We start from the raw sequence: 26,095 nt of genomic DNA on the forward strand, positions 1-26,095 counted from the left end.
CCTTTTGATAGACCTCTGAAGTTCCACTGGTCTATGCTAGTCCAGCAGCCATTACAGAATCTCTTAATGAGATTGAGGATACAAACCTCATTATAGATTACCTGGTCCCCACAGTGCCTTTCACTGCCTTGGATAGTACTGGGCTTCCTCCTCTCAAGTCAGGGGATCCCGATTCACCTCCGCCAGCAGACCAGTCAGCCAGCAATGAGTTAAGCCCGGAATATTCTGAGAGGCCAACTGAAGAGCCATTTGCACCTGCAGCATTTACCCCTGATATCTTTCAGGACATTACTGATGAGAAGAGTGAAGATGAGAGAATGAAAGACCAGATCTCTAGCACAGATTCAGTGATCCCTCCTGAGCAAGGTAAGCTGTCAAGTACCTTGCTAAGCAGGAGACTTCTCGGTTATCCTGCCTCAAGAGAAAGCTGCCTGTACACTTTAAAATGTCCACTTTCTTTCAGAGGTGTAAAACGCCTAGCAATTCTTTCTGGTCATATTTAATGAGCTGCCCTAATAATAATGTTTAGCATTTTTATAATGCATTTCAAATGGTCCAAAGTCTTCATATACATCAGAGGTGTGGAACCTATTTCAGCCCAAAGGCTGAATTCCATTTTGGAGAACCTCCCATTGATCACCTTCCAGTGGTGGGTTGAAGTCCATAGGGGATAGGGCCAAAGGTTGTGTGACAAAATGCTGGTATATTGTAGCTTAAAGCTCTTGCTGCCAGTAACTAAGCATTAGGAAGGAATTTTAACCTTTTAGAATGTGGGGAAAGAACTGCACAAAAGCAAGGAAACCAAAATGGTTGTTGGTCAGAGGAAAGGAGGTGGGGCCAGGGCAAGGGGCATGGCTGGCTGTGGCCCACAAAGGTCAGATTGGGTCCCCAGGAGAACCATATTTGGCCACTGAGCCTGAAGTGCTGCACGCCTGATGTACATGATCTCAGGAAATTTCAGCAAGTATTATTTCCTCCATTTCACAGCAGAGGCTGAGAGTCAGTGGCTTGCCTCAGGTCACCTCATGAATTCATGGCCAAGGCTTGGAGTCAAGATTTCCAGCTGACATTCTTGGCCATCATGCGATACCAGCTCTAGGTTGGCTTTGAGATTAACAGGATTCCAAAAACAATCATAAAACCTCTGACCTCCACCATAAACACTTGCAGTTTCTAGTATTGCAACCGGTTTCCATTACACTAGAGAAATTTTAAGGTGGTGTTGAGAAGAGACCCAAAATGGGTTTATAGCTGAGTTTGAAAGATTATTTTCTTCTGTTGAACTTCAGTTTCTGTGACAAAGGGGTATACTGTCAGAAACAACATCTGGCTATGGCTAGTTTTCTTGTATTTGTGGTTTGGGGAAAATGATTCCTCCCTTCAGGGATGGCTGTAGGGTCACGTGAGAAACCATACCCATACTCCTCTCCCCCATTACAATGGATGACTGACTCTTCTCTTTTGTCCTACTGTCTCTTTGTCCCATAAGAGACTGCATTTGGCAGACAGGGGTATGGATGGGATCTCCCTGCCACCAGCTGGCAAAGAGAGGAGTGTTAGCAGTGATGCCAATAGTGTAAAGGCAGGAAGTGGTAGCAGCACCCCAGCTGGAAAGGAGGAAGGGATAGCAGTGAGAAGGCAAAGATGGACCATCAGCAAGTGGCCACCTGTGCTGCTGGTCCTGCCTCCCTCGAGTGTGTTATTTTTTCACTGTCTCAGAGTGTTTTCAATTCCCTGAAAAAACTAGTTGGCATGTTAAATTGCCCCAAAAGATAAAGCTAAAAATGACATTTCTGCACATAGTTAGTGGGGTTGTGTGACAGCTCAACAATCAGTTGTAGAATTTGGTTTCTTGACCCCTTCTTCATTGATTAAGAAAAGCAAAATACCAATAGCACTGAGATGCTATTCCCTACACCCAGAACATCGTGTTGCAAGGTGATTGATGGACAGTCTATGGGTCATGCTGCAAAGGTTGAGTTGCATAGAGGCTGTCTGAAATGAGATTGATTTGGGGTTGCAGTGGTATAAGATAATTTTCCCAGAAGAAAAGCATTTGCCTATGGGTCCCAAACTGTGTTGTTGTTGTCAGCAATATTTATATACTGCTTTCCACTTAACAAATCTGAAGCATTTTTTTTTCCTGTGAGGCCCCATGGATGGACCATTTCTCTTTAAAATTTTCTCTCATTTGCCCTGCCTAACCCAAAATTCATGTTTATATTATGTTACTTTCTGCTGTGGTCTACTTCCTGCCAGGAACAATGGGGCTACAGCCCTTCGTCTGAATGTGCTATAGGATTTTTGAAGACCCAGCTGGGTTCCATAAATCTGTTCAGTTTTTCATCTTTCATAGAGCAGTTCCTACACATTTAATGGGGCTCCAGGCTTGTTACATTCATCAGAGCATGCCTCTGCACAGTGAGTATACACCTGGCACTAGGATCCTGCCAGGTCTCAGCATCTCAGGATAGGGTGGTTACTTTCACAGAAGAATGGCAATGTTCCAATGAGCAGCACAGGGAAAGGAAGCAGACTGCACATGTGGGAGCTTTCCTCAGCATGCCTCTGGTTTGTCAGGAGCTCAAGATAAACATCGTTCCTTTCAGAAGAAGGTTTACAAGGGCAAGTGGCTTCCCAGCTCAAGCAGGAGAAATGTGTGCGCTAAGGTGCAGTCTGTTAGGGCTTGTGACAAAACACTCAGCCAGCCAGTGATGAAATGAAAGTTATACACTCTGGGAGTATGAAGGGATTTGCTGTAACTCATTCAGCTGACAGCAACGTGGCAGCAATTCCCAGTCTGGCTCTCTTTGTGACGCATTAGCTGCATTTCACTTACCTGGCATTCTGGTTTGGCGATGCATCAGGTAATGGGGCTCCCTGAAACTCTCTCCATTCTGTGCTGGATGTTTCTTCCATCTGAGAAGAGGCAAAAGGTAAAAAGCAGCTCATATTGTATCCTCATGCACTGTGTGTCTTAGAAGGAATCCATCCAAAGCCTTACATTGTGGGAGAGACAACAGTAGCCACCCACATAGCCTCTCCTCCCTATATTTGACAAATGATCAATCATTTTGGATTGATTTTGTCCTGATTATTATAAACTCTGGATTTAGCTGACACACACACACTCAGTAATTTGTTTGGCCCAGGTGCCATTGTAAAGACTGAAATTGTACACTCCAAATGCCAGAAGGCATCTGGCTTTTCCTCTTTACTGGCATGAGGGCCACTTGTCATGAACTGCCTGGAACATCCTTTTCATCTGCTCAGTTCCAGTTCTGCCAACAAAGTCTCTCTTTTATGTAGCATTTTGAGACAAAAGAAACTGCAGTTCTGAGTAAGTTTGTATGCTACTAGTTCCACAGATAAGACACCCTTCCAGATGAACTAACTGGGAAATGGACTTGAAAATAAAAGACATTTTAAATAACGGACACTACCATTAATAATTTGATTTTCAAGTACATATAGCCCAGTTTATTCATGCAAAGGACCCCGTCTTTCAGCACTCACAGACTGTTGAGCAGATCAAAATAAATATGGCTTTCTTTTCAACAACATGGACATAGCCTGCAGATAAAGGCAGCTTTCATCTCTGTCTCATTAGTTTATAGACAGAGTCACAAATACGTCTCGTGTTCCAGTGTGCTGGATTTTAGAAAGTTCCTTTGTTGTTGTTTTTAGCAGGCTTTAGTGCTTTTGGCTATTTAACCAAAGAAGCAGAAGGAGATTGTTGTTTCTGAAACAATTTAGAATGGATATTATGCTGAAGAACTTGCTTCCATTCTGTTGTGATAGGCTCTAGGTCTATTGTAGACCAGGGGTCGCCTTATCATAAACTGAGGGAAAGCTGTTGCTTCAGCAGTGGTTTCCAGAAAGCGAGCCCTTTTCCATCTTCCAACCGTCATCAGTGTGTGTGTGTATGTGTGTGTGTATATATATATATATATATATATATATATATATATATATAATGTTATATAGGAGTTAATGTGGTTCCCAGTCCCAAAATGGTACAGATATTTAAACAGGGTACAATGGTATGGTCATGAAGGTGAGATTTCCACTTATACAAAGCATTCCACCTCTAGAGACAAAGTGGTAGTTGATACCAATTTTAATGAGGCCCAGCATTGGGCAAAAGGCGGGATACAAATAAATATAATAATAATAATAATAATAATAATATTTTCATGCTTGCTAAATAGATAGGTGCTAAGAACTGCATCACAAAATTCCTAGAAGGGAAAATAACCAAGGAGAACTGCTCCAGTTTGTATATTTATTCGGGAAGTGCAAATTTGATAAGCTCCTAACAAAATGTGAACTGAACCAAATTCTCCTGCATCCCTATGGGGCACCAGTTTCCTATCTTGTGTGCATCCCACCCATGGCTTTGCACATCGGACCACAGAGGGAACATTTCACACTGGATCAGCAGCACCAGCAAGCTGGATGCACAACTCCTGAGATGAAGTACTTCAGCCCTGAAATTCCTGTTGGAGTGAAGGGCTGCTGGAGCGCAGGCGTGAAACCAAAGGCATTTTAAATATTCTTTTGGAAGAGCAAGCCTTACCAGGTGCGAACTCTGCTTTATCTTTTCTTTTTGTTTTCATACATTCTCTTTGATCGCAAGCTGACGAAGTCATTGTTAACATTTTTCATCAGGGGTCCTGAGTACCACTCACCGTCTGCCACCATCATTTCCCACTACAGATGTGTTAAGAAAGCTCTGCATGAAATCAGTGCTTTGAAGAATGAAAAAGCCCAGTTAAGTTTCTTTTATGAGAATTATATCAGATTTTGAGGAATATGAGACCTGACATCTGATTGATAGATACATGCCCTTATATGGATCATGTCTATATGATATGTGTGTGTGTGTGTGTGTGTTGCTTTAAAGTGAGACTATTCTTCAGCCCTGGGAGTTCAAACACTGAAAGCAATTTTAGATTATATGTACTCTGGTGATTTGGGGGAAATAGCTACAAACAATTTTATCAGCTGCATTGATATTAGATATCGAGTAGTGGAATAAAGCCACTGAAACTGATCTTCAGACAGCCTATATTTCTAAGATCAGACATCCATATTTTTGTCATGATGTATAAAAGAAATACAAACTTTATTCTGTACCAAGAAAGTCGGATATTGTAGTACTTTGCACAAAACGATTTTTGCAGAGTCATTTCAGGATTACATTCATAATCAACTATTAGGTTACGTTAAAACTTTGCATAAATAGCACATTGCTGCCTTCATGTTCATGCAAGGTTCAGCTCCACTCTTGTCCAAAAACCACTTGCTAATCCACAGCACACTCCTATGCATGTTTACTAGTTTGCTCTGGATTTATAGCTTATAGGCCGAAGTCAGACATGTAGAATTATTTAAAAGATGTCATATTGAAAATCTATTAACAAAACCGTTGTAGAAAACAACTGAGAAATGAAAAATGTATCCACACGGAAAAATGGTAGCAATTCTTTTCCCCACCTCATCACAGTAAAATGAACACACCATCTCCCATCCCATCTCTCTATTCTCTCCCTCTCTCTTTCTCACAATGGAAAAGGCCTCCTCCAATGTCCCCAACAATCGTGTGTCTGATGGTGACAGGATACGGATCAGGACCTGCCCTGAAGACCTAAGTGGCTGGTCAGGCTCATATGGGTGTAGATCAGCAGTTCTCAACCTGTGGGTCGGGACCCCTTTGGGGGTCGAATGACCCGTTCACAGGGGTCGCCTAAGACCATCGGAAAACACATATTTCCGATGGTCTTAGGAAACTGTATTGACTGAACTATGTCATGTATCATCTTTTGTATTATTAAAGCTATTGTTATGTATTATTTTCATTAGCAAACCATCCCATGACAATGGATCGTGTAGAGAAGAACGAAAATAATTTTATGGTTGGGGGTCACCACAACACGAGGAGCTGTATTAAAGGGTTGCGGCATTAGGAAGGTTGAGAACCGCTGGTGTAGATGGTCCTGGCCCAAAGCCCAAATATCCAGGAGCAGAGCCAGTTTCAAGAGCGCGCCAAACTGTGTACCTGATTTTTCAAGGAAGCGTGAGCCCATCCAAAATGGATTGGATCCCACTTCCTAAATCTGGAGGCCTATTGACAAGTGCACTGCTGTGATTAGCTGCCCTACCTTTTAGTGGGACTTTTTAGTGGGACTTTTCAAAACAGCAGGCCATGCTGCATTTTTCTGGGAGCTTCCCTGATTTACAACGGCTCCTCACAGCAAACACGTTTTCATCCATGCTAATTACTCTTAGGAATTTTCATTCAAACAAATGCTGGTTCAAAATGTTACAGGCTAGTCTCCAAGATGAAAGGATTCAAAGGAATCAGAACTGCAAGGCAGGGTTCTTCACAGCTAGACATCCCTTATAGCATATCCCATGCATCCGCATTAAAATGGATTTATTTTTATCCAGCAGAACGAGATTGCCACGGCTGATGTGCTTGGGTACTTTGCGAAGTACACAACTATTATTAGTCCACATAATACAAGAGAAACCAACATTGCAATTGACCAAGTATGATTGGTGTTATTTTTCACTTTCTAATTCTCTGTTTTCTTTCTTCCTTTGTTTTTTAGGAATCTTGGCTTATGAAACTCTCAAGTGCTTTGTGCTTTGTTGGTTCTTGTCACTGCTCAGTCTAATAAACACTGGTACCATAGAGCTGTGTTTCTGAGTATTAAATAAAGGATGAGAAACCCAGGGTTTAAGCATCCTATTTAGGATTTAATTTAGAATTACTTCTCCACTTTCAGAGAACATGCATTGTTGTATATTGAGCTTGTCAGAATGTAATTGTAAGTTGCTGCCAAGTCACTTACAGATACAGACACACACAAGCACACACTGATTTTAATTCTTTATCCTATGCTGTAAAGAATTCCAAAACGTGAACATTCAGTTCATTTTGGATGCCTAGCTACATATTTCTTTGCCTTTCCTAGATATCTTTTGGGCCCACATGACCTCTTTCATTTTGAAAATGTTATGTATGCTGAAAATTGAACACCCCAAGTTTGATTGCTGTGCTCTGATAAAATTTTTGCCTTCAAACTTTTTGGGGCAGGGGTGTGGGGAGGTCTGCAGCAAAGAGCTTTCCATGAAGACTTTGCAACTGCTTAACAGATTTGTATGACCAAGATATAACTTGAAAGGCAATGGCACACAGGCAATACGTACTTCTGTGTTTCAATTTACTTAAAATTTGTTCATTGACTGGTGTTCCAATTTTTAAGATCTCCCTCATGGCACATCTCTAAGCTGCCATGTGCCTCTGTGACATCAGGGCACCTAAGCCATTGGCCGCCAGAGGAACCTTGAGTCTTTCAGAAAGGTTGAAGGTGTGCTGTTCCTACCCAACCTTTAGCCTGACAATGCAAGCCACAATCTGGAAAAGAGTTAAGCATGCTTAACGGTGTGACCCAATACAAGTCTACTTAGAATAACACCCATTGACTTCAGTGAGGCTTACTCCCAGTTAAGAAGCTACTAGATTGCAGCCTAAAATCAATGGATTTCAGCAGGCTTACAGGGCAATCCTGCCAATGTCTACTCAGACATAAATTGCTTTTCATTCAATGGGACTAACTCATAGGTATAGGATTGCAGCCTGAATGTTTTTTTCTTCTTAACTCACATATCATTTCCCATAATAAACAGGTGGTTCCTGACCTTAACTGTTCTTATAGCACTTGAATAACTGTACATTAAAAAAAAAACACTGAGGAAGTTGAATTACATATGGATTCTGTATCTAGTAAAGCACAAACTGAACCTTTTCTTTTCTTTTCTTTTCCCCCCCATATGAGTACTCCAGGCTGACCGGCAATTGCCCTCCTGTCATATTAGCAATCTAATTAGTCTCATGCTGTGTTGGTGTTCTTATAGAATTCAGAACACTGCTCTTACTTTATAATCCTCTCATTAGGAAACACTAATTCCATAAGCTGCCTAAAATAGTTAAAACACAAGTAAGCAAAAAAAGATACTGCATTCTCATCAGAGAAAAATACAGCTGCAAGAAAAAAGTGATTACGTTACATTTTATCATGAAATGAAGTTCTTCACTAGGCTCAAGAAAGTATTTGTAATGTTGACACAGCATCCATAGTAAAATGAAATTTGTTTCTTTTGAGATTGAATGTACAAAGTTGTCTTAGATAGAGTATCATGAACTGCCTAGGGTATTTTGTATTAGATGGGCTATAAATTGAATAAATAAATAAATAATGATGAACCTGCTCACTTGAGGCCATTGGCATCAACCCAACAAGTAGCTCCTTTCTCCATCTGCTCCTGTTGCTGGACCAGTGTGGCTACTTAAAGGAAAGTGTCTTTTCAAAAACTTACCAGCTCTCAGTAATGCATTATACCACTGCTTGAGTGAGTTTGGCCATCCTCTTTTGAATATAGTATCTTGTGGGTTCTGATCAAAACCTTCTTTTCTAGGATTTACCCTAAATGCCTTCAGGTGATTTTGGAGGGATTGTTTTGGAAGGTGTGGTTAGGAACAAGGTCCATGACTCCCCCGCCCATGACTCCCCCGCCCCATCCCCAGGTACTGTGTGTGGAATCTTCCCAATCTCACCCGGTGCCCAACCCACCTCTTCAGACCAATGCTGCTGTGCTCTAGTGTTTAGGTCAGGGGTGATTAACCTCTTTCAGGCTGAATTCCATTTCAGAGAAGCGCCCTCCCCCTCCTTATCTACCATTTTAAAAGAAGGTGTGATTCATCTCCCCATACCTCTGTTCAAGGAGCCATGGATCCTCTGCCTTGGTCTCCTTATGTGTATCTTTGGTTGAGAGGGCAGCCTGCTCTTTAGCTCTGGATTACTATGATTGCTCAGGCTATTTATCCAGATTCAGTGGAGTTCAGTGTTTGTGACATGAAGGGAGGGAGGGAAAAGAGGCCACACTCACTTAGCTGCTGATTCTAGAAGGCTACCAAGGGGCATGATTTGGAGTCAGTTGGGGCTTGTGGATTGCTGCTTCTTCACCAATGGGTGATAGTAAGGAAGATCTGTGGGACAGCTGACCTAGATTCAGTGTATGTACAACACAGATATTTGTCCTTAGGAGCAACGTACATTGCTGTTATAGGAACTACTCCATGGCTAAGGGTGGAGCTATCAAGAAACAGTGATTTGACACAAACTGGCCATGAAATTGACCCAGTAATTTCAGGAGAAGCCATTTTGTGAAAAGCCCACCACCAACCTCATTTCGCAGATTGAGCCATACAGTTCCTTGGGAGCAAGTCCCATTGAATTTCTGATTTTTCCACTCCCACAAAAGATACTGCATCGGATGTGTTTTAAACCTTTGGGTCTGATATTGAATAAAGCATCCTTGGGTTTTGCCATCTCATCAAAAAATCAAAGCAACCCATTCTGATGTTAGTGAAATGGCTTTGAAAGGATTTTTATCCTTGAAGATTAAAAAAAAATGCCATTAATGAGTGATTAGGTAAGATTGATGAATGTAAAGTCACTTGGATTTTCCTGTAACTTCATATATTTTCTTATGCCAGCAGCACCACAATAGCAGAACAAGACACTTGTGTAATAGGAAATCAGGGTAGACATTGGGTTATCAAGTTTGAAAGACTCACAAAGGCTGTGGAAATAAACTATAAGATCAGACTTGAAACTATTCGCAGAATGCCTGCTGACCAATTGACTGAATTTAGTGATTTACTCCCTGAACAACAATAAAATCCATATTCATTCATTTGCATAGTTCATTGATACATTGGACCTGTTCATCCTCAGACTTCACTAAAATATACTTAACAAAAAACCACACTGGTATCTTGCAACCAGCCAGTCTTAAAATGTGGTTTATTGGCAAATTATCAAGCAAATACAGGATCAATGTACTTGTAAAATAACAGAAGTATACAAATCGTGTATTGACAAATTTGTATTGAACACACTAGGAGATATTCAGCTTTACTTTTGTGATGTTCAAATCAAAGGCAAATCATTGTAATCCAATTTGCACTTAATTGCCATCTGTAAAAGGTGTGACAGTTTGTCAAACCAATTACTTATGCAACTTGCACTGCTATTTAAAAAATGAAGTTTCTGAGCAATCAATGTTCATAGCAACTTGTAGAACACAATACAACTCAGGTGAATTATTCTTGTAATAACTATTATCACCCCTTTTTCTTTGTGCTGTGCTCCTAATTCCCTTTCCTGGCATCTTCTTTATATTTCTTCCATTTTCTTTCATCTTTATTTCAGAATGAGGAATTTCAGATATTTTATTGTTGCTATTAGTACAATTGGAATGTTTCTGCAGAGACATTATTGGTTATGGAAGAATGGCTAAGGGCTCAGTCCTCTGCAAGCACTTCGGCTATTGGGCAGTATAGAAATGCAACAACTAACTAACTAACTAACTAACTATTTTGACAGACAGAAGTCCTACAACTCCCAGCATCCCCCAGCCAGCCTTGCTGTATGCACACAGGCTTCCCACGCAGTTAGGAACCCCAATCTTGTAGAGTTCCCAACCATATGAGAACTTACACACATACAGCTATTACATATGTAGATTCCTGTTTTCATATGTCAGACTGAATGTGTGGATATTATCTGTGGGCTGCATGACATTGTGATCGGGGCCAACAGGCACGGTGCCTTCCTGGAGGCAACTGTACAAATAGAGCTAAAGAAGTAGACAAATAGTTGATCCAAATATGATGATGAAAACCATACGAAAGTTGAGCCTGTCCACACATTAAGAACTTCCCTGTTCCATATATCATCTCTGACTTAAAAATTGGGGAAGGAGGCTGCATAGGGTAGGGCCTTCTCAGCAATGGCACCAATGTTGTTGATCTCCTTTCCTAGGGATGTGCATCTCCCTCCCTGCTCTCTCCCTCTCGTCTTGATCATTCTCTTGGATTTATGAGATTACACAATGGTTCTGGGATGGGTGTGTTTTTATTTGCTGCTTTTTTAATTCACAGCTGCTGATTTTTATCTTATTGTTTTGCTTATGTTGTCATTTTAATAATTTACATTGGTTTTTTATTTATTCTTAACCATATTGTGGGGGTGGTTTTTTTTGTGGAAAGGAACAACATCACTATTTTAATAATAAGTAATTCCACCTCTACATTTCATGTAGCAGACTTCAAATGTATATTATCTATATTGTGCTATTGCCAGAGGCACAGAAATTATATCCAGACTTAGCCAAAAATTATTTAAACTAGTGAGCAAGAATACAGTAAAAGTCCTTCTGAACGCTTAAAGTGTGCCTTTCCTTTTCCATTGAAATGCTCCCTGCCCCTTGCACAGAATTAACGAGAATGGTTAATACCACAAATGATATTGTTCCCCATAAGCCTGAGTCCCTTGCAGATCTATTTCTGAAAATTAAACTTTGTTTCCCTTTTCTGGCAAGATGCAACACAGCCCAACAAGTACCTGTTTTTAAAATTGGGGTTTTAAAAAAATCTAGCAAACAGTCTTTTCTTCTCTCCCAAAAAATCCATTCCACGTTTTTCTTCCTTGCAGCAGCTCCCTTCACAACCCAGAACTGGTCTCTGGAAAAATTGCATCTACTGTCGAAAGGGGGGAAATGAGATAAGTGGGGCTGGGGAATTGAGAAAGGCTGCAGAGATAGGAATGCTGGGGGGAAGAAGCAGGCAAATAATGGGAAATTCAATATCGCCCTTTGTTTTCTCCTATCAAGTCAGCCAATGAATTTACAAAGCAAACTTTCCTGCTGTTTTAAAAGATCTACTTGCAATTGGAATGAAGCAGCAGGAGCTTGTTGACTAATAAGCTTTTCCAGGGGGAAGATGGTGCTGGACAGGGAAGCAGAAGAAGCTGTGTGGGGAAAACCACTTTGCACATGGAATGGGAGAGAAACTGGCACAATACTGAGCAGCATCACAGGGACTAAAAGTGGTGCAGCCATTCCACCTAACCAATCAAAATGTCAGCATTACCAGAAAGGGAAGGGAGGGAAAGAGACACCATTCAGAACAAGAGAACAGATTTTCTCCCAAAAATTCACACCAGGTTTTTCTGCCAGCCTAGTTTAGCTGCTGCAATTCAACCTCCTTTCCTGAGCATCCATGTTCACCAAGATCAAAGACTTCCTTGCCCCCTGCTAGGTAATGTGTTTGTTGAAGGGTGGTTATTGTCCTACATTAACTTTGTGTCCTTTTCAGATGGTAAGATTACAGACCAACTGGAATCTTCAGGTGATGACATTTTAGCCACATTGAGTACTATGCCATACTTCATTGGTTCTCCTGATCTTCCAACATCTCTTCCTGAAGATGATATTTTAGGGCCACCAGATGAGATCATTTTATTGCCAGCAGTGACTACCAGTGGCCCTTCCATTGTTATTGATCAGTCTTTTGAAGCAACAAGCTCTGTGTGGGTAGCAGCAACAGACAGTACTGGATTTGAAATGGGGGTGCAAGATATTGCCACTGAATTAGGTGCGATTGATATGATGAGCCCAGCAACTATGGACGAGGGTGGAAGTGGCTACTATGCACTGCCAGGAACTCCAGATATGACTCCAGCTCCTCCGCTGAAGTATGTAACCACAGGCTCCATGACAACCACAGCCAAAGGCAAAGAGTTAGTAGTATTCTTCAGTTTGAGAGTAACCAACATGCGCTTTTCTGATGACCTCTTCAATCGGAGTTCCACGGAATACAAAGCACTTGAACAGCAATTCATGCAGTTGGTAAGTGACAAACGGTTGTTTTTAATGCATCAATAACATTTAGAAAGAAAATCTTATCACTCTAAGCATTTCATTGCTGCCTTTCCCCAAGTTAAATGTAAACACAAAACATACATCAAATCAGACTGATAAGGAAAAGCCCATTATGGAGAAAAATGGTATTTCTTCTTCTTACAGCCCAGTCCTTGCATTTATTCTATTGTGTGTAATGAGCCTTACCCCTCAAGGAGAATGCATACAGAATTGTAGTCTTCGTTCAATTACCTAAGCAAACTATGACAGACGAAAATAGCATAGGCAACACCAACATAGTGTTACAAAACCTATTATGTTGGTATTATTGGGGAAACGCTCAAGCAGTCAAAACAGAGATCCTTATGCAGATTTTAAGGTCACAGTGTTAAGGCATGCGCCTGCACTTGGCATCATATTTAAAAATGCCACTTCAGGGCTCGTCCTTTGGATGGGCTTCCAGCTTGGTGGACCCTCTTGTTCCATAGAAGACTCCAACATAGCGGAGGTGCAACACAACAGCAATCCACACAGAGAGATGACTGTTGCCTTCCTCTGCAGAGTATGAGGCATGTCAAGGTATGTGGGAGACATAGTGGTGGAAGGAATAGAGAGCGAGCATTCAGGCTGTCTGTCATTTGGAAATTGGGGCCTTTGGGGGCTCAACGGATTTCCGCTGCCCATCTGACTCCGCTTTCATTCACGAGCTGAGTCGTGTGTTTTCCCCGAACTCCAGGGACTTTTTATCTTGTGTTTTTGTTTGTGGGTTTTTTGTTTTGGTTTTGGTTGGGGGCAGAATTGCACAAATAGATATTTGCACAAATTGCGGCTGAAATTTGTACACACTTGCCTAATTTATGCAAAATGTGCCCATAATTTACAGCCATATTTTGCACAAATTTAAAAACATGGAAAATCTGCTCACTGACATGACACCATTCAGCCCAGCCTCTCTTGTGCAGCCCACCCAATTTCCTGCTGCTAAAGTGCCAAAGGAGAAATAACAGGCTAACAGACACGTACTTGCTGCAATCACATATTGAATCCCATGGAAGCCATAAAAGGAGTGCTTTGGAGGGGGGCACTGAGCCCTCCCACAGTCACTTCCCTGCAGTTGCCATCTCTGGCTACTTTTCATCTTACCCAGCTATGATGCCAGAATTGACCCAGGAAGGGAGAAATGTGGCTGGAGCAACCAAATGAAAAGAGTGGGAAGAAATCTGCACAAATACCATTAAAATAATACCCTTTTCTTCATATGTGGACAGTGTAGAGAGATATAAAGGAACATGTGTCCCCCAGCATGGTGTCTACTGTGACCTAGATAGAGTATCCCTGATTGTACCCAAGACTTGAATTTTTATGCTGGATGTACAATTAGTCCTGTGGATTCAATCCAACATCACACTAATGGAAGTCTGCTAGCATGATGGGACTCTTCCTCTCTTCTTCTGCAGCCTTCTGCACCATCTGAAAATCTGCTCTAGAGGGTTTCTCAACCTACTGAAGCAGAGTTTAAGGGCACATGGGGAGGGGGCTGAGATGAGGGGAATCACCCACCACTCGGTTCCAGTGACAGAAGCATTTCTATGAGCAGAATGATCCCATTGGATCCAACACTATGACAATGCATCCTGAGTTATCAAAGAGCTTTTAAAAAATCAGGTTTTCTAATAGAGAGATAGTGGCATTCTTTGGTGCAACTGTGGGCTACTAAAATTAATGTAGTGCTACAAGAACCTTTGAAAACAAATGGATGTAATGTGCATGTGAAATTGAATGCTGATGTTTCATTGCCCTGGAAGGACATGAAAAACATGTTCAATACTGTATCACACAGATACACCCATTGTTGACTTTGGCAGGAGGAGCTGTGTAAAGATCCAAGGCCTTCTCTCTCTTTCGCTCCCTCTCTCCCCCCCCCCCCACAACTCTTTCATAACCAAGAGTGGGTAAAGCCCACTTGACACCATAGGGCTGCCTCACCTACAGCTGCTACTCACGTTTAAGCTTGCTTAAGTCCCATTGATTTCTTTTTAACTGGATTGCAGTCTATGAATTTAATTAGAAGGAAAACTGCACTCTATCTATCTTAATAGATTATTGAAAAGGGGCTAACTAGGGAGACTGCCACAGAAGACTAAGTGAGCAACTTAACTTGGTAGCAGATGTAAAGTCTGCTAATAAACTCAGCGAAACAGTGGCTGATTTATGTTCCCCCAAATGAAAAGTGAATATAAGTGGAATTAATGACATGTAGGCATTGATAGGTTTAAAATCAAGCTCCCTCCTTTATTTGCAGCTGCTTCCCTACCTACAGTCCAACCTTACAGGATTTAAGCAACTGGAAATACTCAACTTCCGCAATGGAAGTGTGATTGTCAACAGCAAGATGAAGTTTGCAAAGTCGGTGCCGTATAACATCACAGAGGCTGTCCATTGTGTGTTGGAGGACTTTTGCGATGCAGCAGCTCAACGCCTTAACCTTGAAATCGACAGCTATTCACTTGATATTGAGCCAGGTAATGTAAAAAAAATAGAGACAAGGGGACGGAGGAAATCATAAATGTCACTCGCCAGTAATCATTTCACAATGTTAGTTGTTCTTTGCAGACAGGTGTCCCAGAATAGGTTCATGGTGTCTCTCTCAGTTGTGGACACAGTCCCTGCTTCTGAGAGTCTTCAACAGTTTTGGGCCAGTGGGCACATTTGGAATTTTGAGGATGTCATATCCATCATCAGAAAATAGCTGCCATGGCGGTCATGGCCAGTCACAAAACACCAATACCACATAAAGGCAAACTGGTGAGCCTAAAGGACAAATAACTTGTTCAAGAACCTGAATAGTAGGTGGAGTAGGGGGTTGTGCCCCCAAACACCAGCCCACTCCTTTGAAGACACTGTTTTCTGTGTCATGCAGGATCACCACCACACTCTCTCTCCTCCCACCCCCTGCACACAAGATCAGAATGATCCCATTGGATCCAACTCTGTGAAAATGCATCATGAGTTATCAAAGAACATAACAAAATTCAGGTTTACTAATAGATAGATAGTGGTATTCTTCGGTGCAATAGTATGCTTCTAAAATTAATGTGTTGTTACAAGAGCTTTTGAAAATAATTGGATGTAACGTGCATGTGAAATTGAATGCTAATATTTCATTGCCCTGGAAGGATGTGAAAAACATTCAATACTGTATCACAGAGATACACCCACCCCCTGCACACAAGATCTACTTATCCCTTCACTTATTTCTCTTTTGGAACCACCACCTTAACACAAACAAATACATACATGCACACACAAGAAACATACTTACATACACAGATCCTTCCCCTCCACCACAGACCCCAACTGGATGGTCGAAAGGCCTCCCAGTGTTCTCTGCAGTTTTCTCCTGCCCTGATTCCTCCTCCCACTCCATCAGGTCAGCCCAAGCCCTTCCCTGATGACGTTCCAGCAATTGGGTATGTTTCTTCCTTCCTTGCCCACCCCCAGCTGGCTTCTGGCCTCCCACCATCTTTACTTTCTAAGATTGTATCTGGGTCTGCAGGTGACTAGATGCCAACACTTCATTTTGAAGCATTCCAGTCACTATTATTATTATTATTATTATTATTATTATTATTATTATTGTTATTTTAACTGGCATCAGCAAGGTACTTCATGGGCTCAGGGGGAGGTGTCTGCAGGTGCAGTTGGACTTAGAGGTACCACATTGCCCATCCCAGGCTCTCTATGGATACCTGAGCACAAATGTGACAAATTGTCAGAGTATGTGGCTTGCATCACCTGAGAATGGCACATACTGTTTAAATTGCTGGTTTTAGTAGTAAAAACCTGCAGCTCGGGAAATTTGCATTTTGACCAGAAAAGCTTACATTCCAACATGCATTCTATACTGATTTAAGGCTCACATGTTTGCAGTCATTTATTCATGACAAAGTATAAAAATGAGAAGCAGCCCTTAAGAGTGCAGGCATTGGCAATAAGGTAGATGGAAACTTGTAAATGCGCCATATACACTTTTCTTGCAAAGGAAGATTTATTGGTCCAAATCCAGGAAGACCTTGCTTTTCTATAGTTCTATTAAAGTCAGTGGAATGCATTGGGAATGTTGTGTGTCGTTCATTCTTAGTGAGAGCAGCGACAGCATTACTCATAAGTAAGCACCACATCCTACCATGTGACAACCTAGGGATGGTGTGTGATAAGATCTATCGGTTTGAAGGGTCCCACCCTAATTACTGAATCGGAGGTCTGAAATATAGACATTTTGCAGCCTGAGGCAGAGCATCAAATGATGCCCCCATCCCTACTTTGAAATCAACCAAGTTATTCTGGCACATGAGGCACAAAATCCCTTGAGCACATCTCCCTACTCCTGGCTGTAGGAATAAAATAATAATAAAGTAAATAACTAATTTATTATTTCATTTTTATCCCGCCTTTTTTCCTCCAAAGAACCCAAGGTGGTGTACATAATCCTTCTCCTCTGCTCCATTTTATCCTCACAACAACAACCCTGTGAGGTAGGTTGGGCTGAGAGTCAGTGACTGGCCCAAAGTCACCCAGTGAATTTCCATGGCCAAGGGGGGACTAGAACCCAGATCTCCTGACTCCCAGTCCAACACCTTAGCCACTACACCACACTAACAAAATCTGCTGCCTAAGGTGGACACTTCACTCTACATAAAGGTAGGGTCGGCCCTAGCTGCAGCCTTTCATTGGGGGCAGCTCCTAAAAGGGGGTGGTGATGTAAGCCTTTCGAGCTGATGGATGTGGATCAATCCCCATGTAATTTGCCCAATGTTCTGTCTATTATATGGAAACACCGCAAAAATCTCTGTTCCTCTTTAATGAACTTACTTTCACCACAAGCAAATCTAGAAGTAGACTGATAAGCGCGGTCTCTTCCCAGGATATGGTATGAATGGCAGCAGTTCTTCCCAGGTTGTGACTCAGGAAGAGAGTAGGGGAGGATCTACACATAGTCGTGAAGGCGCTTGCGTGCGCCTGCACTGCGCCCCGAAACTCATTGTGTAGATCCTGCCCTATCCTGGCCAGAAGAGGAGGAGGAGGAGGAGGAGGAGGAAGAGGCCCCACATTGCCCCTCGCGGGGACGGGGCAAAAAGTTTCCGGGCTTGGCGGCTTCGCTGGGGAATCTGGCTGCGTCCTTGCCGCCGCCGCCCACCTCCCCGCCGGCCTCCTGCTGCCGGCGAAAGAGCCACCCGGGTCAGAGAGCTTGGCAGCAGGAGGCCGGCGGGGAGGTGGGCGGCAGCGGCAAGGACGCAGCCAGATTCCCCAGCGAAGCCGAGCCCGGAAACTTTTTGTCCCGTCCCCGCGAGGGGTGATGCGGGGCCTCCTCCTTCTCCTCCTCCTCCGCCTCTTCTGGCCAGGATAGGCAGGATCTACACAATGAGTTTCGGGGCGCACTGCAGGCGCACGCAAGCACCTTCACGACCATGTGTAGATCCCCTCTTGGTGTGAACATGGCCTAAGTCTCACTGTTTGCAGTGTGTTCTTGCACAACGTGCTGTCATGATCAACCGTATTTATGCTGATTGCATGCCTTTCCTAGGACGGCTCAGCATTGAAGAGCATTTGCTCATTTGGCCACCAGTTCTACAAAACTGGTGGATCAGCTCGGTGGTCATTGCAGCTCCAAGTTCGCCTTACTTCCCCCTTTGAGATTTACACTTCAGGAGTGCAACACGATGAGACATCTAGTGCCCCGCTGTGAAATAAGCACATATTAAAGAGAGATTATCTGCATGAATGGAGTAGGAAGCTGAGTGTATATGTGTTTTAAAGACAGAAAGACTGGCTATAGTGTGAGGATAAAATACCATGGGAGGGCAAAGTGACTGGCAGCCAAATTCAGGGAATGGAGAGATCCTTAAAACAAGTACAGGCAGAAACGGATCACAGCGTGAGAAATACTGAAAGATGGCACAGCAATTAAGTAGTAAGAACCTTGGCTGAATTTGTCTGTGGACCAGTAGCTGTAGGAATTCAAGGTACAAGCCCCCTGGGAGTTACCTTTCTCACTAAGCAAAGAAATGCATCTCATCATGAACTTCTGTTCCCATCCTTCCACAAATCAAAGCCTCTCGTGCACCATGTTTAAGTTCTGTAAATTGTCAGAGTATGTTGACATGACAGTGTCATGATTCTCCCACTATTTCCGACATCACAACTAAAAACGTTGTCTTGACAACACTCCTGCAAGCTTGTTCCACTTAACCTCCCATAGCTTACGATGTTGATGCTGCATTGAATGAGATACACAGGTCAAGTTTTTTCAAGGTGTTCTGTTTCTAACTGGAATATTTATTGATTAAAACGTGAGCTTTCACAGTGCAGTAAGCAATGGTAGCAAAACCAACCAACCAACCAAAAAAGAATGGAATGTGCTTACATCTGGCCAGATGGGCAGGGTTCAGTAGCACATCCAAGGATGATGAGCTATGAGGCAAATCTCCAGAAGTTCTGCTTTCTTCCTCTTACATTTTATTTATATACGTACGAGAGGAATACTTGGCAGGCAGCGTCAGTCCTTACTTGGTAAATGCCAAAGGCCTTGAAAGTGTTATATATAAACAAACACCTTGATGGTGTTTACAAGATTTCACATCTCTGTTGACAGGTAAATAAAAGGAGATACTGAAAATAAAGCTACAAAGTAAACAAGCCAGCTAGATGTAGGTACTCCATGGGCTGGATCCATGAGTTAGATCTTCCGGCGTGCTCTTCTGCATGCAGGAAGAACTTTTTCTGCCTTAGCACAGTAACCTTGAAAGAGAACTGAAATCCAGAGGTGTGCTTCTGTTTGCACAAGGATTTGCACAATCTCTTGCATGAGATCTTGCAGCAAAGAGAGCAGGTTCTTGAGGCCTCTCTTCTTTCTGGCATGTTTCCCTGATTCCAATTAAATACTTGTTTTTGCTGGCTAAGCAAGAACAGTTCCTTCAGGGTATCCTCATATTTTAATCTTCATAGCATTCCATGGAATTCATTCCATTTTTTTTTTTACATTCTTCAACAGTGGTGCCAACAATTGAAGAAAGTTGTCCGAATGAGTTCTTGGCCAGTGTTGAACATAACTGAAGGCTTGCCTGCTTAATTTTAGAATACAGCCTAAATGGAACTGAGATTTGTGGTGTGTGTGTGTGTGTGTTTTACTCATGTTCAGTTATAATTCACTAACATTTTAATTTTGTGGGACTGCTATTGATGTCAAGCCATTCTCTCACACACAGTCTTCATCTATACATTTGGATCTCTTTTGTTAATCTCTTAACATTTGTTACTGACATCTGTATTAATGGTGGCAGATGTGCACTGGCTCCAGGAAAAAAGGTCTGTGAGTACATACAAAACTTGAATTTTCTGTATTTTGTCATTACAAGACAAATTACTATTACCACTTTTCTGGTTTTAAAATTTTGTTTCAAGAGATTTTAAATTTTCACCAGAGCCTTTCATGTTGTTAATTCTTCTTTAATTGGATGGACACAGATTATAAGCAATACAAACATAAGTGTACCCTTTCAAGAATTTGATTTCTAGAAGAAAGATCACAAAGAATATGAAATTGGGAGGGGTTGTTGCCATTTTATGTTGTCTTACAGAAAAAGCAACAGATCCTTGTTGCATGCTTAAAGAACAAATACTGCCCATTGATTTCAATACATGTGCCTATATCTTTTGGCACAACTAACATGTCACAAAGCTCTATGCCAAGTTCCTTCCTATCTCTAGAGTCTCATGCAACCTACCCTGTATCTCTGACATCATTACAATGTGCTTTTCTGCACCACATTGCACATCGTTGGCTAAATGATCGTTTGTAAGGGTATCAGAACATAGGATAAGTTTGACATCATGAAGGTAGAAACTAGATATGGGACTACTGTTTCCATCAACCACCCACTTTCTTTGGTGGCTTTGTATTTTAACTCTTTTATGGCAGCTGCCTTAGGAGGACATTTACTGTAAAAGGCAGCCTATAAATATTTTCAATACAATATAAGCCTGATTCCTGAAGAAGACATATCATTGCAGCTTGTGTAAGTAAAAAGAAGGAACTCTGTTGATTCTAACACATACTTTAATGATGGGCACAGTGGTGATGGTATGTAGTACTGGTGACCTTCTACTGTCTTCCCTAGCCAGCAGACAATTTTGCCAAGTACATGTGGCACTGCATCAATGAATCCATTTAGAAAGCTTTTCCCCTTCTATTACAGCTGATCAAGCAGACCCTTGCAAGTTTATGGCGTGTGATGAATTTGCCCAGTGCATAAAGAATGACTGGACAAAAGAGGCGGATTGCCTTTGTAAACCTGGTTATGCAAGAACAGATGGACTGCCATGCCGGAGCCTGTGTGAGATTGAGCCACACCTGTGTGTTAATGGTGGCAAGTGCGAATTAGTTCCAGGAAGAGGGGCAGTCTGTAGGTAGGTAAATACAATTATGAGTATTAATGCTACTATAGAATTTGACACGTAGTAGATTCCATGGTATAATACCCAAACAGCATAACAAGGTAGAATGCAGCCACTTTTCTGGGTTAGACAAGGCTGAGGAAGGAACATCGCTCATTGACAGAGTACAGGCTTTCCAAACAAAAAGCTGCCGCTTCAAATGGGCGGGTGGGGGGTGTATGGACCAATAGATGCTGTTAGACTTCAACTCCCATCATCCCCCACTATTGGCTATGGTGGCTAGAGATTATTGGAGCTGCAGTCCAACAACACCTGGAGGACAACACATTACCCATCCTTGGCCTAGCAGTTAAAAGCTTTCAGGTAGTGGGATGCAAGAGGCCCTTACTAGAGTGAGCCACTGTTGGCTAGATGGAGCTATGCTATGTTACGTTCTTGTGGTCAACCTTAATTCTGCTTTTACATTGTACTGTTAACTACCCTTCCCGTCACACACACACACACACACACACACACACACACTATTGGCCATTAGCCAGAATCCATTTCATGCAACCAAGCAGAAGGCAGCAGAAGGGAATTTAACAAGGGATGGGGGAATGAGCGATATTTGAGATCACAAGGATTCTCCAAATATCATCTTGCCGCTCATCTCATGCCCATTTCCTGTTAGTGTTTGCGATCGCTGTGCAAACGGAAAAATTGCACAAATGGAACAAGCAATCAAATGTGAAATGTGTGCAAATTTGTGCGAATTTCCCCTAATGTGCATCATACACTAAAGCTTGGCTGATTCAGTCTACAGGGGAATTTGCGCAAAAACAAACTGGGAAAGTTGCTCAAATTGAAGGAGAGCACACGTCCAGTAATTTGCAAACACTTTTGACCAACCCATGCTCGCAATCGCATTCAGGGCTGCAAACAAGGCATGCTCATATGTTTTGAAGCAAAAATGAAATGTTCATACGGCAGCCGTGGGGAAGTTGTGAACATTGCACATGCTTGTATGTTGTACGGTAGATCAGATTTTTGCTATGACCATGAATGCAATCAAACAAAGATACGGAGAGGTAATCCCCCAGTCACTTCAGCAGGCACAGCATCAATTACATAGATGTAAAGCTAACTATAGTCACACCCATTACAGATCGGTGATAGGTATATTACAGATATATGTTAGATAAGATAGATATTATAGATATAATCATACACTGCTCCTATAATGTAAGACTGTGAGATGGATCTATCCCACCCCACTAACCTGAACCACTTGTGGGGAAGACCTGCTACAAGATTTCTTCCTTATAGGACCTTCCATTAGTCCAAGTGAGTGCATGGAGTTTCATGAGGTAAGTATCTGAGACTCCACCATGTGGTGGAAGACAGACCTGCCCATGTTTTCATGTAGGAAATGAATCTGCAGGGGATATATTTGCTAGACATCCACTTATACCAACTTAACAGGAAACTGCTGATTCTCACTATTCTTAGTTAATTGATTAACAGTATTTTTAAAGCACCTTCTAAGAAAATTCTTAGAGCAGGACACAACGATATATATCAATAAATCAACCTTTCCTAGGCTGGGGCATTCCAGATGTGCTGGACTGCAATTCCCAGCCAACATCAAGATGCAATCCAACACATCTGGAGTGTGCCAGAGGCTGTCATAAATCCAGCATACAAATAATTGGAGGGATTTAAGAAAGAACAACCACTTAAAGCTAAGATGCATGAAAAGTCCTGAGAAAAGAAGAGAGACAGGCTGCTTGCTTGTAACCAACGTTCTGCAAGTGGGCTTCTTTGCACAGTCATATTCAGTTCTGCGCTGCATATCATTTTCGAAAGTTCTAGAGCTTTAGAGAGTGGGAGCTGGTACTCCATCCCTGTCCAGGGGGTTAAACCCATGTGATATGCATGCCTCAAAGAACAGGAGATTGACTTCCTGCTAGTTCTTTTGGACTCCTGAGCAGCTAAGAGAGGCTACTCATTTGCCAGATTTCTCCCGAGTTCATGGATGCAGGTAGTTTTGCTTTTTGTACCCTTGACCATTCTTTTGACATATGCGGCTTTGCTTTCCTCTCCCTCCACGTTTTAGATGCCCAGTACGTAGAAACAGAGGAGAGCGTTGTGCAAAATACGCTCCAACACCTACCCGATCCAACATCTCCAAAGCTGTGATGCTTGGCTTATTGTGCCTAATTTTTCTTCTCATCACTTTAATAATTAAGTTACGAAGAAAATGCAAAAACAAGACTAACGTGGAGTAAGCAGCTCAACCCTTCATGTTACCTTTTCCCCCCTTCAAAATTTGGCCTTTTAAAGCTGCAAACAGGAAGTCTTACCATAAACAAACATGTTCTACCTTATAGAGGTCCACCTCCCAGCCATTGCAACGCAGAGAATGCTGTAAGAATTAATCCTGGTTTTGATCACGATGAACCCAACAGTAATTTTTGCCGTGGGCCATGTAGTGTAAGTGCCTGTATCAGTTCTTCAGAGAGCAGTGATCAAGGAACATTACACAATAATGAACACAGAACAGAGAATGGAGGTAAAATGCATGCACAGAGCCCTCATTCCTCTTCAAAATGTGTCTTCTACGAGTTGTAACATTACCCTTAGTAACAATCAACTATGCATTTGCCAGCCAGCTTGCCTTTAGTGTTCTCGGACTAAAAAATACTAATCTCCACCATCACTAATCTGTAATACTCATCTCCGTAGCAGTTTCATGTCAGAATGCTCCAGTTAGTGAAGATCAACTAATAGCACTTCTGCAATGTCTATTGTAGTTTCTTTGTTTTGATGTTTTGTATAGCAAGCACATATCCTTATTTTATTTGTAGGCCACCAGAAGCAAAGCGAAGAGTGACAAGTTAGGGTTTGAAGCCCAACATTCAGAGGATATAAAGGTTTGTGAAGTATTTATTTATCTATTTATTTATTAGTCAAATTCCTGTATGCATTCTTGATCATGTGTGGAAACTTCTCTTATATTGCCCTTGGAATTCAGAATGCTAGGAATTGTAGGGCTCTTCTCTCGCTAAACATGCATAGGATTACACCCCAAGTTTATTGCTTCCTTCAATAATGGTCAAACAATATTAAAACTGGTTCCATAGTTTCACCCAAAATTATCCTGTGTTGGAAGATTGGGCTGTAGCAGAATATTCTTCCAGGGGTGGGGGTGTGAAATTCTCCAACAGTTCAGGGAGCCTGAGAAAGAAAATTCCCAGAAAATGTATTTGGTGGGAAATTTCAGCCAGTAAGAATGCATTCTAATGGAAACCTGACAGGTGGGGACAAAACCTTCACTCCAGAGTTTAACCTTGGAAATTTTTAGGGAGATTTATTTTCTAAATGGCTTTTGAGTCAATGTTAATTAAAAAAATATTTTCAAGCCCTTTGTTCCCACAGGTTTTCAGCAAGAGAACCTCTTGTAATATTCAAGCTTGCTTGCCAGTGGTGGAGTTATTGAGGTTGGAGAAGGCCATCTACAACAGCTCTGAGAGGCTATCGAAATGCAAAGAACACTTTAACCGAAGTGTATTTTTGCTTTAAAAGAAAAGTTGGCAGCACCTAGTTTCCTCAGAACTGTTGAACTTCATTTATGTAATATCCATGTTATGATGAATGCAATGCTAAATGTATTTAAGAATTGTACAGTGTTTATATGATAAATATTTTTTGTTATTTTTAAGCTTAGTTGTGGGTGCAGAAGTCTGTGCTGGAAATGTTACTAAGGGTTGTACTGATCCCAAAATAAAAAGGACAGCAAAGTGGCTGACACACATACGAATTACTGGGGCAAGAGTCAGTATAATGTGGTAGTAAGTACCTTAAATGTAATGACAGGAGAATCATAAACACACCGGGAACTTATTTAACTCTTACAATAGGGTTTTGATAGAGTTTAGTACTATTAGTTGATCAGGTTTTAGCCTTAGCACCCATCACCAATGGCATCCAGCTGCAAGTTTTAAAAAATAAAATTGCCATTCAGTCATGCTGGGCATGTTTATTTGGAGTGGATGCAGCTTTCCCTAAAGTAGGCTTGGGAACCACAGACCTCCAGGGTTCTCCAGAAGGCCACCCCCCCCCCCACTCCCCTTGGCCCCAACTACCAATCACTGGCTGGTTTCCTGGCTTTGGTGCCGTTCTCCCCATCCCCATTCTGAAAGGTCGGAATGCCTCTCTGAAGGCTTAGTGACTGGCAGAAAGAGCTTTATGCTTAAAACAGGCTGGCATTTTTGGCCCTGCCCCTTTGCCCCCACCCCCCACTGGAAGGCAGCCCTCTAGGGCTTCTCTGAAATTGGATTTGGACCTTGGGCTTTAAGAGGTTCCTCACTCCTGCCCTATTTTTTTTATTTGTTTTTTTGAGAACAGCCTGTAAACATAGGCTGTAGATAAGAAGGGATTTGTTTGCTGTCGTCATAGAGTTTCAATAGATTATACAGTTTTCAGTGTTCAAAGACACCAAACCACTAGTGTCTAGTTACTCTACAAGACTTCTCAGCTAGCAACATCAGGTACGTTTACTATGGCCCCGTTCAGAAGACACATTAAACCATGGCTTTAACCACAGTGCATAAAGCTTTTTGCCTTAGCCACCATGGTTAAAGTCATGGTTTAAAGTGTCTTCTGAACACAGCTCGACTTTCTGGCTTAACCACTGTAGTTAAAGCTGTGGTTTAAGGTGTCTTCTGAATGGGGCCTATAACACTTTTGTTTTTGTCCCTGTCCCCCCACAAACAAGTTTTGTGCTGGGTCTAAATTGAATAACTAGTCTTGCACAACCTTCACTACATACTAAACAACTGGAAACACCCTTGTGCTTTCAACAAAACATAGGCCTTTGCTA

General features: G+C 42.0%; 1 protein-coding gene across 1 annotated transcript in view; it reads left to right on the top strand.

The window, feature by feature from the left end:
• IMPG1 (interphotoreceptor matrix proteoglycan 1) overlaps positions 1-24,146 on the top strand; it is a 91,687-nt gene extending 67,541 nt beyond the window's left edge. The window contains exons 12-18 of the mRNA XM_063125798.1: positions 285-366; positions 12,233-12,765; positions 15,080-15,299; positions 21,033-21,243; positions 23,330-23,497; positions 23,604-23,785; positions 24,081-24,146. Of these exons, the coding sequence (XP_062981868.1) occupies positions 285-366; positions 12,233-12,765; positions 15,080-15,299; positions 21,033-21,243; positions 23,330-23,497; positions 23,604-23,785; positions 24,081-24,106 (1,422 nt within the window). The 3' untranslated portion in view covers positions 24,107-24,146. The remainder of the gene's footprint in view (positions 1-284; positions 367-12,232; positions 12,766-15,079; positions 15,300-21,032; positions 21,244-23,329; positions 23,498-23,603; positions 23,786-24,080) is intronic.
• The last annotated feature ends 1,949 nt before the right edge of the window (positions 24,147-26,095 follow it).

The sequence above is a fragment of the Elgaria multicarinata genome, chromosome 4 (genome assembly GCF_023053635.1).
Source record: "Elgaria multicarinata webbii isolate HBS135686 ecotype San Diego chromosome 4, rElgMul1.1.pri, whole genome shotgun sequence".
NCBI classification, from domain to species: Eukaryota; Metazoa; Chordata; class Lepidosauria; order Squamata; family Anguidae; genus Elgaria; species Elgaria multicarinata.